Source organism: Selaginella moellendorffii, unplaced genomic scaffold (genome assembly GCF_000143415.4).
Source record: "Selaginella moellendorffii unplaced genomic scaffold, v1.0 SELMOscaffold_107, whole genome shotgun sequence".
Taxonomy (NCBI): domain Eukaryota; kingdom Viridiplantae; phylum Streptophyta; class Lycopodiopsida; order Selaginellales; family Selaginellaceae; genus Selaginella; species Selaginella moellendorffii.
The window spans coordinates 136,744-151,869 of record NW_003314368.1 but is presented as its reverse complement, the minus strand read 5'-3'; the positions used below and the strand labels follow the sequence as shown (position 1 = coordinate 151,869).

At 45.2% G+C, this 15,126-nt stretch overlaps 2 protein-coding genes and 1 long non-coding RNA gene across 4 annotated transcripts; 2 read left to right on the top strand and 1 right to left on the bottom strand.

The window, feature by feature from the left end:
- The first annotated feature begins 490 nt into the window (after window positions 1-490).
- Window positions 491-1,148, top strand: LOC9630819. The gene is made up of 2 exons (XR_002990953.1): window positions 491-764; window positions 847-1,148. It is a non-coding gene; the product is annotated as an uncharacterized LOC9630819 (long non-coding RNA).
- Window positions 1,149-4,340: 3,192 nt separating this feature from the next.
- On the top strand, window positions 4,341-5,844 carry LOC112342385. Of its 2 annotated transcripts, XR_002990952.1 has the most exons (5): window positions 4,341-4,673; window positions 4,722-4,994; window positions 5,047-5,231; window positions 5,287-5,461; window positions 5,533-5,844. XR_002990952.1 is itself a non-coding variant. In XM_024664097.1 (4 exons), the coding sequence occupies exons 2-4, from the start codon at window positions 4,824-4,826 to the stop codon at window positions 5,357-5,359; spliced, it is 429 nt and encodes a 142-aa protein (XP_024519865.1). In that variant the 5' UTR covers window positions 4,341-4,673; window positions 4,722-4,823; the 3' UTR covers window positions 5,360-5,844. The 2 variants fall into 2 exon arrangements, 1 of the variants encoding a protein (XP_024519865.1); XM_024664097.1 differs by having other exon boundaries at window positions 5,287-5,844.
- An 8,330-nt stretch (window positions 5,845-14,174) lies between these two features.
- On the bottom strand, window positions 14,175-15,121 carry LOC9630816 (mitochondrial fission 1 protein A). Its single transcript, XM_024664096.1, has 5 exons — window positions 14,958-15,121; window positions 14,762-14,903; window positions 14,569-14,690; window positions 14,429-14,492; window positions 14,175-14,371 (listed from the first exon to the last, which is right to left on the bottom strand). The coding sequence occupies exons 1-5, from the start codon at window positions 15,036-15,038 to the stop codon at window positions 14,283-14,285; spliced, it is 498 nt and encodes a 165-aa protein (XP_024519864.1). The 5' UTR covers window positions 15,039-15,121; the 3' UTR covers window positions 14,175-14,282.
- Between the last annotated feature and the right edge of the window lie 5 nt (window positions 15,122-15,126).

Sequence of the window (15,126 nt, the reverse complement as noted above, 5' to 3'; positions counted from 1 at the left end):
GGCCAGGCTCGGGTTCGTACGTGCTCCGTACGGTCATGGCCAGTGGCCATGGCTCCCATCAAAGAGCCCAGTCTTTGAGTGCACCTCACGAATTGGTTGGTTTTATACACGCCCCAAGATTATCCCATTCAAACGTTTCCTCTTTTTCTCGGGTTTTGAAATTGTATTTTCTAAACTAAATACAAATTTAAATTCTCCCGGGTTTTCCAGCATCCTTTTTGAAACCCTAAGATATATAAGGCAGGAGAATTCGAATTGCTAGAGCTCCTGAATGACCCCCAAGGGAATGACGCCCATATGCTTAGATCTAGCTCTATATGATTTGAAATCAATCTCCAAAAGTAAAATTAGGGAGGGGGTAATTTGTAAGACAAGTTCCAAATTAGCACTTGGAAGTTTAGCCTTTTTCTGATTTATTTAAACCAGAAATAGGAATAATGCATTTACGTTGGCGTTTTTTTTTGAGAACCCTAGGACTTTTTACCAGGGAGAGCAACGATTTTCAGCGGTGAGGTCGCCAAGGACGGAGTTATGCGCCTCGCCTGGGCGGTCGTGCATTGAGATGCTGGAAGGTCTGTGATATTCTTTCTCGCCTTTGGTTGGATTTCTAGCAAGAATTTAGCTCGAGAGAATTTACAAATAGCTGCGTTTGATAAGAAGGCTGACCGCTCCAAACGCGAGGGATTCTCTACTCAGTGGCTTTTGGCCACTACAGGAATGGCGACTACGTCAAGAGCCGGCGATTGATCGAGCAAGCTCTCGAGGTACGATCGCAAACTCTCTCGTTTTCCTGCTCGCAAGTTGTTTAATTCTCTTCGCTCGACTGAAAGCTATCCTTCTTCGCAGATTCGATTGCTCCAAGCTTTGATATTGAGGTCTCTGATAGAAAACAAGATTGCAAAAGGTTGGCTTTCAGAGAAGTTAATTTTTGCATCTTCCTCAGCAGCCGTGGGACTCGATAAGTTCTGACAAGGCCGGACGAACACAAGAACAATTCTCCGCCGAAAGCCACGGGATATAAAAAAAATGGAATTCGATCTCACTCAATTTCGACGTTTGGCAACAGTTCAGTCACTCTTCCTGTAAGAGAAATTGTAATTGACTTCACACAGCCATGAACGTACCTCTTCTCTTCATTGAGCTTTTAATAGTTGATCTCTTGAAACGGGAACAATTTGCGGAAAAACCAGAGACTCCAGCCATTCGTATGGCCACCCAAAAGAAAGCGTACTCTGCTCGGAGTGGGACAAGACTTGGAAAGCCTCCCAACAGTATCCTGGAATGGAAAGTCAATCCCTATGATAAAAGAAACAGAAAGAGTAAAAACTCACCATGGGATTTTTGTGAATAGCTCAACAAAAGGAGAGCCTGGAATTGTGTGTAGAGCAATGCTCCAAAAGCCTGGAGAGCAGTCGAGGTAGCTTTTGCTTCGTTTTGCAAAGACAAGCTTGCATAGCATGGGATAAAGCCTACAATTCAAATGTTAGTTTTGGAGCCAAAGAAACCATGTTAATACCTGCTATTAAAAAGCCACGCCTTGGTTTCCATAGTGTGGGCTTCTGGTTTTAAGACAAAACCACTCCAATGGAAGAGTTTCATTATGATTTCTTTTATGAGAAGCACCACTTTACATTTTTTATGGTGGTCAGATATTTTTGTTGGTCGCCAAACTGTGTAAGGAAGTTCTGGTTTGTCTGGTAGTAACATGAGATCCATTCTGTTCTAAGCAGAAGTGAGAGATGAATCTAGATAAAAAGAATGATCCTGCCAGGAAATTTTACTTGCCTGTGTTGTGACTATACGATGATAGTTGACTAGATCACGATGGTTGATGTTTGATGTCAGGCTCTCTGGAATTGCAAATAAGCACACCAACAAGATCGCTCGTATAGCAGTGGCACTGGAAACGTGCAAATAAGAACGAAATATCGCAAGAATGGAGGGAGCGAGAAAGTTTACTTGCCTGGCACGAACCAACGACGGTGTGAGAACCAGATCGCGTTGGTTGATGTTCGATGTCAGGCTCTCCGTTGTGGCACTGAAATCGCAAGAACAAGATCATCGCTTGCACGATAAGAAAGAGAATAGAGAGCGCAAGAAATCTACTTGCCTGGCATGATGAGCTGACGGAGTGAGAACCAGATATTGCGATGGTTGATCGGCTCTGCTGTGGCACTGAAATCTGACAGAAGTGCCATTGCTCGCACAATAAGAACTAAAGATGGCGAGAGAGGGAAACCTTCACTTGCCTGGCACAATGTGACAACGAACCAGATCGCGCTAGTGGATCTCGATGTCCGGCTCCGCTATGGCACTGGAATTGCTCAAAAGCGATCTTAACGGGCTGTGGCTCACCTGTTAACTTAATCCGGATAGAGTTAGGTTCTCTGCGAGAACGTGGCTGACAATTGCCAGGTTCTCCAGAACACAGCTGCCAGCTGCTAGGTTCTGGAGAACCAAGCTACCAGCTGCCAATTCTGGAGAACCCTCTCATCCTTGAATAACATTCTTCCCCATTAACAGTCTCGCCATAGCCCGTTAAAGTCATTCCCGGGCACGGGCTCACTGGTTCCTCCAGAATGCGCTCGCCAGGCTAATGCCCGGCTCGCCCGTTCTGGGCGGGAACGTGCTCACCCTACCCGGGAACTGCCTCATCGCTCGTGAATAAGAATGAAATATTGACTCCAAGAATGGAGAAATTCTACTTGCCTGGCACGATGCAAAGACAAACCAGATCACAATGGTTGATGGCCGCTGTCAGGCTTCACTGTGGAACTGGAATCACGCAGAAGCGCAAGAACAAGATCATCACTCGCAAATAAGAACGAATATCGATTCGCAAGAATGGACAAATTCTATTTGCCTGGCACGATGCAAAGATGAACCAGATCGCGGTGGTTGGTGTCTGATGTCTGGCTCCGCTGTGGCACTAGAATCGCACAGAAGCGCAAGAACAAGATCATCAGTCACCTAAGAACGAATATCGACTTGCAAGAATGGAGAAATTCTGCTTGCCTGGCACGATGCAAAGACGAACCAGATCGCGGTTGTTGATGTCCGCTGTGGAACTGGAATCGCGCAGAAGCGCAAGAACAAGATCATCACTCGCGAATAAGAACAAATATCGGCTTGCAAGAATGGAGAAATTCTACTTGCCTGGCACAATGCAAAGACGAACCAGATCTTGATGAGGCAGTTCCTGGGTAGGGCAAGCACATTCCCACCTAGAACGGGCGAGCCGGGTGTTAGCCCGGCGAGCACGTTCTGGAGGGAACGAGCGAGCCCATGCCCGGGAACAGCCTTAACAGGCTGTGGTGAGACTGTTAACGGACATGTGGAAGAATGTTATTCAAGGATGAGAGGGTTCTCCAGAATTGGCAGCTGGTAACCTGGTTCTCCAGAACCTGGCAGCTGGCAGCTGGGTTCTGGAGAACCTGGCAGTTGTCAGCCATGTTCTCGCAAAAAACCTGATTCGATCCGATAACTGCCAATGGTTGGATCAAGTTAATAGGCGAGCCACAGCCTGTTAAGGTTGATGCCCGATGTCCAGCTCTGCTGTGGCACTAGAATCACGTAGAAGCGCAAGAACAAGATCATCGGTCGCGAATAAGAACGAATATCAGCTCGCAAGAATGGAGAAATTCTACTTGCCTGGCACGATGCAAAGACGAACCAGATCGCGATGGTTGATGTCCAATGTCCGGCTCCGCCGTGGCACTAGAATCGCACAGAAGCGCAAGAACAAGATCATTGGTCGACAATCGCACATGAATGAAGAGAGCGAGAAATTCCACTTGCCTGGCACGATGCGAATGCGACGATGAACCAGATCGCGATGGATGTCTGGCTCCGCTGTGATTCCACAAGAACAAGATCATCGGTCGCACATAAGATTGAAATATCGATGTCTGGCTCCGGTGTGGCACTGGCCGGTACTGGAAGCGCAAGAACAAGATCATCGATCAAAATATCGAGCAAGAACGAGAAATTCTACTTGCCTGGCACGATCCGACAACAAACCAGATCGCGATGGTTGTCTGGCTCTGCTGTGGCACTGCAATCGCGAAGAACAAACAAGATCATCGCTCGCACAATAAGATCGAGCAAGAATGGCGAGAAAGCTAGAGAAAGCGAGAATATTAGGCAGGAGTGCACCTGCCTGGGCGAGAAAGCTCAACCGGAACGATCGTCGCGCCCTAGAATTTGCCCCCGGAGGAATGCCAGATTGAAGAGAAGAGAAGAAGGGGGGAACTTTAAACCTCAGGCGGAGTTCGATTCCTTGGACTTCCATATTTAAAAGATTTCTAGGGTTCTTTACTCAAGGGAGGATCATGGCGAGCGCATTGAAGCAATGCGGTAGGACAAGCTCGGGTGTGGAATTCTCTGACTAGCAAGTCCTCGCTGAAGCTCCGCGACAAGATAATCTCCCCTCCGCTACAGGAACGCTCTCCTCCTTCCCAAATCCCTATCAATCGCTCGATCGGTCCAGAATTTCGACGTCGTCGTGTGGAATGCCTTGCTGTTGGGGAATCGTTCTCGAGCTCATTTCGGCGATGACTGATGCTCGAATGGTTTTTGACAGAATGGAGCCGTTTGAGGAGATTTCGTAGCGGATGCTTTAAGGGACGGGACTAGACATCCATGCAAAGGCACTGCTCGGACAAGCTCGAAAGGTATGTTTGTTCATGTTGAGGCTGCGGTGACACGAACTGTTTTGTCAGGACCTCGATACTACATGGATGGTCGCAGGCTGTTCGAGAGGACTTCTGTCCACGATGATGTTGTGATGTGGAACGTTGAGCATGGTTTGATCTGCTCGTCAGATGCTAGAACGATGCACTTGTCCCTCGGAAAAGAAGAAGGCAAGGGAAGACCCTCAAGCTCGAGAGCAAGCGGCGAAGCGTGGCTATGGCTCGGACCTTTTCGTGGTATGGAGCTTGAAAACCGCAGGAGATGAAGGCCGTGGAACTACGATGGTGCCGAACAAGTCGAAAGTAAGTTGTCTCTTGAATCCCGATTTCTCTGAATTAAGTTGCTGCTTTGAAGGCCTGCGGGAGGCGGCGGAAGAGGAGGGCGAGGATGTTGATGGAAATGTCGTTCTCGTTGAAGCAAGGAGTTGCCATTCACTCAAAAGCCGAAGAGCAAGGGTTTCCTTTGGACCTCCTTGTGATGAACGCGCGGTGGAAATGTACTCGACCATGGTGGATGCATGGTAACACTTTGATGTTGGGGTATGTAGAAAACGGTGACGTCGCGATGGCTCTAAACTTGTTCTCTCGTGTGCAGCGTGACGGCCCGATTCTGGAACTTTTGTGGCTGCTCTCAATGCTTCTGCGAATCTGGTAGCGCTGCAAAGTGAACGGAAACTTCACGGAGAAATCTGTCGCTGTTCCATGAGATCGTTGCAAATTCTCTGGTGGATGTTTACGGCAAGTGTGGAAGCATGTCTCAAGCTCACCAGGTATTTGATTCCATTCCTAGACCGGATACGCGTTCCTAGCAGGTTGAAGCACCGAGCTCGTGTTTTCTCAGTTTTAAAGGTTGGAAGACAAGGGCCGCCTCAAAACCAACGTGGTGATCAGTACGAGATCGATCCAGTGCTCCAGAGCATACCGGTTCTCTGGGCCGTGGGAATCAGGTTGGAAGAAGCGATGAAGATCGTGGAGACGATGCCGTTCTCACAAAATGGAGGACAGTGGAGCAGCGATCGATTGACTTTGATTAGCTGGAGTAACAAGGCAAGATCTTGTGTTGAATTTTGATAAGATCTTGTATTCTTTGGTTGTGTTCTTATTAACTTCACAGCTGTTACTGAGACAAGAATGTCCCTGGATATATGCTATATCCCTTAGTCCATGTCGAGATCATAGTAGCTCGGGCACCAGGAGCTCATGTTGTTCCATTTGACACCATGAGATCTTTTGAATGGATTGGCCACACGACTCCAATCTCTTGACGCCAGCTTGAAGCAAAACACGTCCTTGCAACCACTCAAATCGCCACTGGTGGAAACAAAAGCCACCAAAACAACGTTACCCGTCCCAAAGGCAAACCAGCTGCAGCCGCCACCCTGCGAGCCCGACTCCGCCATCAGCCCATGCACGTACTTGTCCGGCAATCTCGATACATCCTCCCAGTTCTCGTTGCTCTTGCAAGCGCAGAAAGGCTGCTCCAGATCCACGCGCCCCTGGGACATCCTTGTAGCACGGCAAGCCGGACATGTTCCCAACTTCGTTCTTTTCTTGTTGGGGGTGTAGAGCCAGATCCTCACGCACCCTTCGAAGTGCAAACGCTTTTCCATGGAAACACACGCGAAAACGTCGTGCTCGAGCTGGAAGAAGCGGTACTTGACGCTCCCGGCGCTGGGAGGGAGATGAAAGCTGCGCCCTTTGACGGGCCTGGGGACACCAATTGTTCTTGGCAGAATGTGGGCTTTCGAAACGTCCAGCGCTTGCAGAGAGCAAGTGTCAAGGACGTGGGAGTACATCAGGCGTGTGGAACACTCGAGCCTGATGCCCGAGTCGTGGTTGAATCGATCGCCCAGGTAGCACATCCCCGTCCACTCTTGCGCCGGGGGAGCGTCGTCCACTGCCTCGAGCTTGAGGCTCGAGTTTAGCTTGCACAGCCTGTGGGACATAGGCGTTGCAATAACGAGAAACTCCGCGTCCAGTGATGGAGGATCGATCTCTTTGGTGAAGCCAGTCACCGGATTCCAAGCCGATATAGTTGTCCGCTCCTTGAAGAAGAGGATTCCACCCGCGGCTCCACACAAATTACCTTTGATCTGGGACGGATATGGCAGCTTGTAGTTGACAAAGCGATCCCTCTCCATGTCCCAGACCTCCAAGACTCTGCCATCTTCGTACACCAGAGCGTACCTCAGCCTGCTCAAGATCTCCACAATGTCATGACTTCGGTTCTTGGACGTCCTGGCTTTGTAAGGAGCGTACCTCCGTGTGGACTTCTTCTTTTCTTCCTTTGCCATACCTATTCACAACTCGCGACTAAACCCTAGAGACCATTAGATCCCTGAAAAGGTGATTTAATGGATTATTCACCGGTGTGAGAGTTAAGACGTTGTTTTTCCTTTTTGCTTTTCATTCTTTTTTGTTTTCTTTAACGAGTAGCTTTTTCTTTTTTTTTTCTTGCTTTATTTTGCTAAATTCTTCCAATAATCCATTCCCTCTTCCAGTTTTCACAAGTTCTTTCAATGCTTACTGATCAACCAGCTCCCATTGCTCTTGGTTGGATTTGACGTTTTGCTGTTGACTCAATCCAATGCAAGTTTCTCAGGGCTGGATAGATCATGCAACAATTCAGGCAGCAGCAGCATAGCTCCACTTGGCACTATTGAGGAGCTCCTGACCTTGTTACTTTTGAAACTTCGCCAAACTTTTTGGATATTTTATATTTGCAAACCAAAAATATTCGTGGATATTTTTAGTTTGGCCAAGAACAAGAGCTCAATGGTGCTAAAGTGGAGCTCTATTAGCATTGATTGAATTGTTGCATGATCTATCTGGCTCTGGCTTTGAGAAATTTGCATTGGATTGAATCTATAGCAATGAATATATGATTGCACATGGGAGTATTATATATTTACAAATGTGTGGATGTTTTTTTTAAAAATTTCATGCAAAAAATATTATGCTAACAATCACTTTTTGATTAAGCAATCAAAGCATGATTGTGTGTATAGTATTTTTGTCATGGGGCATACCATGTATGCATGGGCCATGACATGTCATCCCAGACAATATGACATCACCAAAATTTATTTATAAGCCCTTTTCCTTTTATTTTTGAATTTTATGGATCATTTTTCAAATAATTCTCTTTGATTGTTTACAATTCACCACACTTCCACGTAAGTTCATAAATAGAAGTTAAAAATCACAACTTTGCTAAAAACCTTATTCTATTAACACCCTACCCCTCGGGTAAACTTTAGTTGGAGTAAATTAGACTTGCCAAATGTTAATTAACATGTAGTGGGATTCTTTTAGCTAACTAATAAAGTCAGACTTGAAACCTCTTTGATATCAAATATAAACTCTTGAGTTTAAACTTCTTGAGAGTTCACCCAATTCAGTATTACTCAAACCTAATGACATTTAATTCTAAATATCCCGACTTTTAACCGATTAAAAAGGGAGTGCACTCTTATTCATAAGCCCTTTTCTCTATATTTGAACCCGATAGATCATCTTCCAAGTCATTTTCATTGGTTGCTTACAAAAATATGAAAATGGAATTATATATATATTGATATAATCGAAACAATAAGTGCTCAAAACAATGAGCGACAAAAGAATGGGACTCATGTACCTGTTTGTTTCGATCCCAAGGCCAACCATGAATGCCTCCAGTTCATCTTTTTCGATTTTCCCGTCGACATTCTTGTTGAAGCAAACAAAAATGTTTTCCAGCTTTTCTCTCCCGAATGGCACAAGCTTCTTTTCCTAATAAAAAATGAAATATAAATATACATAGTGATATCCAAGTGATATCCATTAGTACCTTGCTCTCTCTGGACGAGTATGAGGATACTTTTTGTAAAATGTGAGTTTTGAGGAATCTAAGGCATGCCTCATATCCTTTTTTGTTGCAACCACGGAAATGCCACTTTCAGCCACCTTCAGCTCCGTAGTGGGATTTTGGTAGCCGTCAGATTGGCTTCAATATGGACCACTCGCTCTTATATATAAGCAAGGGTTTTTTGGACTAATGGATATGCATATTTTCTATATTCTTTTTCCATATTCCAAACACTCACATTGGTGGAGTTAAAGGGCACCTTTGATTGTCCCTAAGAAGTGTTTGGATTTGGGATTTTGGTTTAGATTTAGCTTTTGCATTGTCTAGATCTAGCTTTTTTCATTTCCTTTCTTTTGTTTTTTCCTTTTAAGATTTTGGTTTAGATCTAGCTTTTTGCATTGCCTAGATCTACCATTTCCTTCTAGATTTTTTCTCTTTTTTTGCTCTTTCTTTTTCATTCGTCTTCATGGCAGATCAGCAATCTCCTCCTTTGACTCTGGAGTAGCAGTTGGTATAATTGCTTGATGCTATGCGCTTGCAATTGAACAACCAAACTCAATTGATAGTGGCATTCATGGCATATGGTACAAGTCCTCCTGCTCTTTGTGCCAATCCTCGCGTTCGGCCAGAGTTCTTTCGCGGGAATCCTGGGGATGATGTGTACCATTGCTTTGATCACTTCACGATGATTGCCACATATCATTATTGGGATGATGCTCGACGTTTGCATGAGTTTCCCACGTGTCTCCAAGGGACGGCATTGCAATGGTACAACAGTTTGGGCGCCACCACTCACGGGGATTGGAGTGTTCTTTCAGATGTCTTCAAACGCGCTTTCGGACATGCCGATGATTGTGATGATGATTTCCAACAATTGCATCATCTTCGCCAAGGGCCATCTGAGTTGGTGATGCAGTTTGGCATTCGTTTTCGAAGTCTTTTACTTTGTGCGGAGCCAAATATGTCGGAGTGGATCAAGCTAGGAATGTTGTGGCCAGCACTTCATCAAAATCTTGTCGGACTTGTGCATGCACTTGCTCCTGCCACCCTTAACGATGCTCTTTGCTTGGCACAACGTTATGAGACATCGCCTCTTCCACTTCTTGCTACACATCATTCAGCTCCTCTTCTTATAAGTGATGGTCCTGTTCCAATGGAGGTTGATGCTGCTTCTGCTCGAGTCCAAGGACAAGGGCGAGGATGTGGTCATGGCCGTGATGTTCATTGCTGGGTGTGTGATGAAATTAGTTATACTTATCGGCATTGTCGGAGTTTTCCGGATTGGCGACCTCCATTTCCTGGGTGGAGACCTTGGCGTCAGCAATGTCCCGTTGGTGCTACTGCAGTGGAAGGTTTGGACACCGAGATGCATCTGGGAAATGAGGAGTCACGCGAGTAACGAAGGGACCTTGGGCAAATAAGTCAGTGACCCTTCCATCTTTCTTTCGGGTGTATCATCACTCGGCACCAGTTCATCCAGTGTTTACTTTATAAATTCGTTATTATAACATGAGGTCTCCTATTATTCTCTCCGTGTTGGTTGATACAGGTTCGAGTTTATCTTCTATTGCTCGACCTATTGCCACATGTTGCTGTCTACACTTGCATCGTACGGTGGAACCAGTTTTCATTCTTTATGGCAACGGCCGTACACATGCATGTGCACAGGATGAGGCGGACCTGGTTGTGCGTGTGGGCGATCTTGAGCTTGAGTTGCAGTCATTGCGGGTGGTGCTGAGTCAAGCTTTTGACCTCATTCATGGTATGGATTGGTTGTAGCGCAATCATGCCAAGTGTGACTTTGAGGCTTCTCCCCCTTGTCTCATACTTCTTTATGTTTCATCCATTCTTTTTACTTCCGTCCTTGTTTATCCCTCTACTTTTACCTCTGTTTCCATTACTTTTGTTCCCCCACTATTTCCTCTTATGTTTCCATCTTGTTCTGCTCTTCCATTTTCCGATCCCTCCGACGATCTTTGTGTTGCAGCGGTGGACCGGCTCATGAAGGAGTATTCTGATCTCTTTGAATTTGACCTATCATCTGGGGCCAAGATTGCCACACATCATCCAATTCCAACCGGGGATGCTCATCCAATCAAGGTTCCTATTCGTCGTCAGTCACCCAAGGAGATCCAGATTTTACGTGCAAATGTCAAGAAGATATTAGAGAAGGGTGTTATTCGGAAGTCGCGGAGTCCTTGGGCATGTGAACCTCATTTTGTGATGAAGCCTGATGGGAGTATTCGTTTCTGCATTGACTATTGTTTGTTAAACGAAGTGACAATCCCAGATGTGTACCCTTTTCCTCACACTGCTGATCTCTTGGATCGTTTGGGGTGAAGTCGTTGGTTCACCAAGCTAGATCTTGCTTCTGGGTACTGGCAAGTACCAATGGCTGAAGAAGATATTCCTAAGACTGCTTTTCATACACCATTTAGTTTGTACGAATTCTTGGTGATGCCGTTTGGTTTGAACAATGCTCCAGCAACTTTCCAATGGATGATGGACGAGGTTCTTTGCGATATGCCGGAGGTGACTGCTGACTTCATTGATGATGTCTTGATCCACTCAGAGGGGACGTGGGAGGAGCACGTTCGTGATGTTTGTAAAGTGTTGGATCAACTACACGACATTGGTTTAAAGTTGAAGCGGTCGAAGTGCGTGTTTGGGTCCAAGGATACAACTTATCTTGGGTACCGTATTTCTCGTGAGGGTTTGCAAGTTGATCCTGACAAACTTGTGGCTGTTTTAAAGTTCCTTATTCCGAAGTGTGTGAATGATGTGCAACGCTTCTTAGGCAAGGTGCAATATCTTGGTCGTTTTGTGGATCATCTTTCTGATTGCACTGCACCGTTGTGAGCATTGCTGAAGTCATCAACATCATCTTTCATCTGGTCTTTGGATTGTGAGCGGGCGTTCGGGGATCTCAAAGAGCTATTGACGACTCCTCTAGTTTTGGCATATCCTGACTACACTTGACCTTTTATTTTGCGCGTGGATGCTTCTGACATTGGTCTTGGAGGTGTGTTGATACAAGAGAGCTCGAGTGTGTTTAGTCAGCGCCATCCCATTGCATATATAAACCGTACATTACAACCAATGGAAATGAACTACTCTACTACAGAGAAGGAGTGTTTAGCAGCAGTTTGGGGTTTTGAGAAACTTCATGCATATCTACATGGTTCTCGGACGTTACTTGAAGGTGATCATGCTACTGTTACTTCATTATTGAAGTGGAAGAACCTGGTTGGTCGTACTGCTCGATGGGCTTTAAAGCTTCAGATATATGATTTTGATGTTATTCATCGCCCAGGAAGTTCTATGGCTGATGCTGATGCCCTTTCTCGAGCTCCTCTTCCTTCTCCATTCTCTTCTCATATTTCTGACAAGCCTGTTGTTCCAGCCTTTGTAGATTTTTTAAACGAGGATTTTGTGCTGTCGGGGGTTGCTGTCCTTGACGTTCAGTGTCCACAAGGCACCGAGCAAGATCTACCTTCTCTTGACAAGGTTCGCAAGGCTCAAAAGCTTGAGCCATGGATTTGAAAGCTTCGAGATGGGTTTGAGAATCCTGCATCACTTGTTGATGACTTGCCTTTCCGGCATTTACATTCTCAATATTGCCTTGAAGACGGCCTTCTTTATTTTATGGGGACGGATCCTGATGATCATTTACGGCTGGTGGTGCCTTCTATTTTTATTCCGCGGTTTCTCCATGCCTACCATGATTCTCCTATTCTAGGTATGCATATGGGACATCGTCGTGTAACTAAGAAGCTGCGCAAGTCTTTCTATTGGCTGGAGATGCGACGTGATATTATCCGGTATGTGCATAGTTGCGTTTGGTGCCAAGCTCGTAATACTCCCCCTTGGGTTGTGAAAGGACGGTTAGAGTCAATTGCAATTTCCCATCCATTTGAGTTGGTGGCGTTTGATCTTATGGGACATTTTCCATGGTCAATTGCTGGCAATGAGTATGTTATTATTGCTTCTGACTACCTAATTCGTTGGGTGGAAGTTAGTGCTCTTGCTAGCGCTTCTGCAATTGCTGTTGGATACTTCCTCCTCAGTTGAGTGGTGTTCCAGCATTCTTGTCTAGAGTAGATTCTTTCGGATAATAGTCCCGCATTTATGGCTGAGGCATTTCATGTTTTGACGTCTCGGTTGGGGATACGCCACACTTTCACGAGCGCTTATCATCCACAATCAGACGATCTGGTGGAACGGCTCGTTCGGACATTCAAGGGATGATTGTGAAGTATGTAAACTTTTAGCATTCGGATTGGGATGGTTATTTGCCATCTCTTTAGTATGCATATGTCACAGGGGTGCAGAGTTCTATTGGTGCTTCACCATATAAATTCCTATATGGTCATGATCCAATATTACCAACGGAGTTAGGTTTACCTTCGCAATTGCCACGAGCTACGGATGCTAGGTTATGGGATCAGTATTTGACGAGCATTCTTCCACTTGTCCGACCGGAGTCTGCTGAACACTTAGGCCGTGTACAAGTAGGACAACAACGATGGTACAACTCCCATCACCATCCACCTGCGGAGTACAAAGTGGATGATTTGGTGTTAGTTTGTTTTCCCTATCTTATGGTACGTGGTTTATTTAAGGGGCTCCTTGCACAATGGAAAGGACTATATCGGGTGTTGCGGCAAGTTGGACCACAAATTTATGAGGTTCGGCATGATGTCCAGCAGGCCTATCCTCCAAAGATTGTGCATGTGCAACGGTTGAAATGCTTCATACAAAGGGATCAAGAGCAATTACCACCTACAGATCTGCCGATGCCTCCTCCTGACATTCCTCTAGATCCTGGCCCATTTACAAGAGAACCTTGATGGTCTTCCATTATTCCGAGAGGAGGGGATGATGTGAGGGCCAAGTGTATGGTTACGATGCCATATACTAATATTAGCATAGTGGGATTTTGGTAGCCATTAGATTGGTTTCAATTTGGACTACTCGCTCCTGTATATAAGCTAGGGTTTTTTGGGATAATGGATATGCATATTTTTTGTATTCTCTCCAAGCACTCACACTTAAAAATTTTAAATTATACAGGACCAAGTGGTCTGGATTAAAACTAATCCAGTAGTTATTAGAATCCCATTATACTAATATTAGTATACAGCCACTTGGACCTCACATATTTAAAAATTATTTGCTATTATCTAACATATGCTACTTAGTTAATAAATACTGTTTTGATTGTTATAATTTTGTTACATTCAAAATAAATTAGAATAATTGAAAGAAGAATTAAGGAAGTAATTATAAATATATGTTTTCTCTAGCAAATTATAATATCTGACACAATTCAAAAAATTGACTGTCAATGCCAGTCAAACACATTACATGCTACTTCTCTCCCAAGGAATTCCCATTAGCTATTTACAGAGACATGGTTAAAGAAATAACTTTTTAAGAGTTACCCCCATCAGACGGCTGCCATTGGTTGGATCTGGCAGCCCAGAGAATTAAGAAACTCCTCTTTATTATTATAAATGATTAATTCTTAATTTATGACTTTAAATATTTTATTTTCTTTAATTTATCACTAAAGTCACCAATCACCAAACCTAGCTTTCGCTCAGAGAGAATCACACAGAGACCACTCTAGGCGATTGAATTCAAAGCCGTCTCTATGCTTCACGTAAAATAGAATTGGATCTGGTATGCATACACTTTACACAAAAAACGTTACCATAATTATAACGGGGACTTGTCCGAAGTTATCGTTTCCTGGAGGCCACTACACAAGCCACCCCGCTCGCTACCAGTCCCACGGCTGCTGCCGCAATTCCCACCCCGATAATTCCATCTGAGAAATACACCAGGAATTAACTTCTCACTTTGAAAAGCCAGTACAAGTTCTAACCTTTTGCGATCTTGTCTTCGATCAGAGACCTCAACATCAAAGCTTGGCGAAAATCCGGAGCAATCTGTGAAGAAACACAGTTTTCAATCGTCAGAGAGAAAAGGATTTAAACAACTTGCAAGGAGAACGAGAAAGTTTACCTCGAGAGCTTGCTCGATCAATCGCCGGCTCTTGACGTAGTCACCATTCCTGTAGTGGCCAACAGCCAGTAAGTAGAGAATCTCTCGCGTTTGGAGCGGTCCAGCCTTCTTATCAAACGCAGCTGTTTGTAAATTCTCTCGAGCTAAATTCTTGCCAGAAATCCAACCAAAGGCGACAAAGAACATCACAGACCTTCCAGCATCGCAATGCCTCGAAGAACATTAGACGGCTCTCTCGAGTGGACGAGCGCCCAGGCGAGGCGCATCAGGCTCTCGTTGCGATCCTTGTCCGGCGTAATTCCAGCTCCTTCCTTGGCGACCTCGCTCTCGCACCTCTGCTCCAAAGCATTCATCAAATTCTCCCGAAATTTCCATAGATCGAAGCTTACACTGATCATCTCGCGATCTGTCCAGGGCAGCGTATCATCACTGCTGAAAATAGTAGAGAGCTTGTTGAAAATCGCCGCCATCGCTCTCGCTCGGACCTCTCCTCCAAAAGTCCTCACCCTGGAGCTAGGGTTCTCAACAAAAAGAAAGCTCTCGGATTCGCGCCACGTG

Bases quoted from the DNA above. Each gene is read 5' to 3' on its own strand.
- LOC112342385 (XM_024664097.1), top strand. From the start codon at position 4,824: ATGCTAGAACGATGCACTTGTCCCTCGGAAAAGAAGAAGGCAAGGGAA. The intron at 4,995-5,046 runs GTAAGTTGTCTC...GCTGCTTTGAAG, and splicing joins TGGTGCCGAACAAGTCGAAA to GCCTGCGGGAGGCGGCGGAA. The intron at 5,232-5,286 runs GTATGTAGAAAA...TCTCGTGTGCAG, and splicing joins GGTAACACTTTGATGTTGGG to CGTGACGGCCCGATTCTGGA.
- LOC9630816 (XM_024664096.1), bottom strand. From the start codon at position 15,038: ATGGCGGCGATTTTCAACAAGCTCTCTACTATTTTCAGCAGTGATGAT. The intron at 14,691-14,761 runs GTCTGTGATGTT...ATTTACAAACAG, and splicing joins AGGCATTGCGATGCTGGAAG to CTGCGTTTGATAAGAAGGCT. The intron at 14,493-14,568 runs GTAAACTTTCTC...GTTTCTTCACAG, and splicing joins TGATCGAGCAAGCTCTCGAG to ATTGCTCCGGATTTTCGCCA.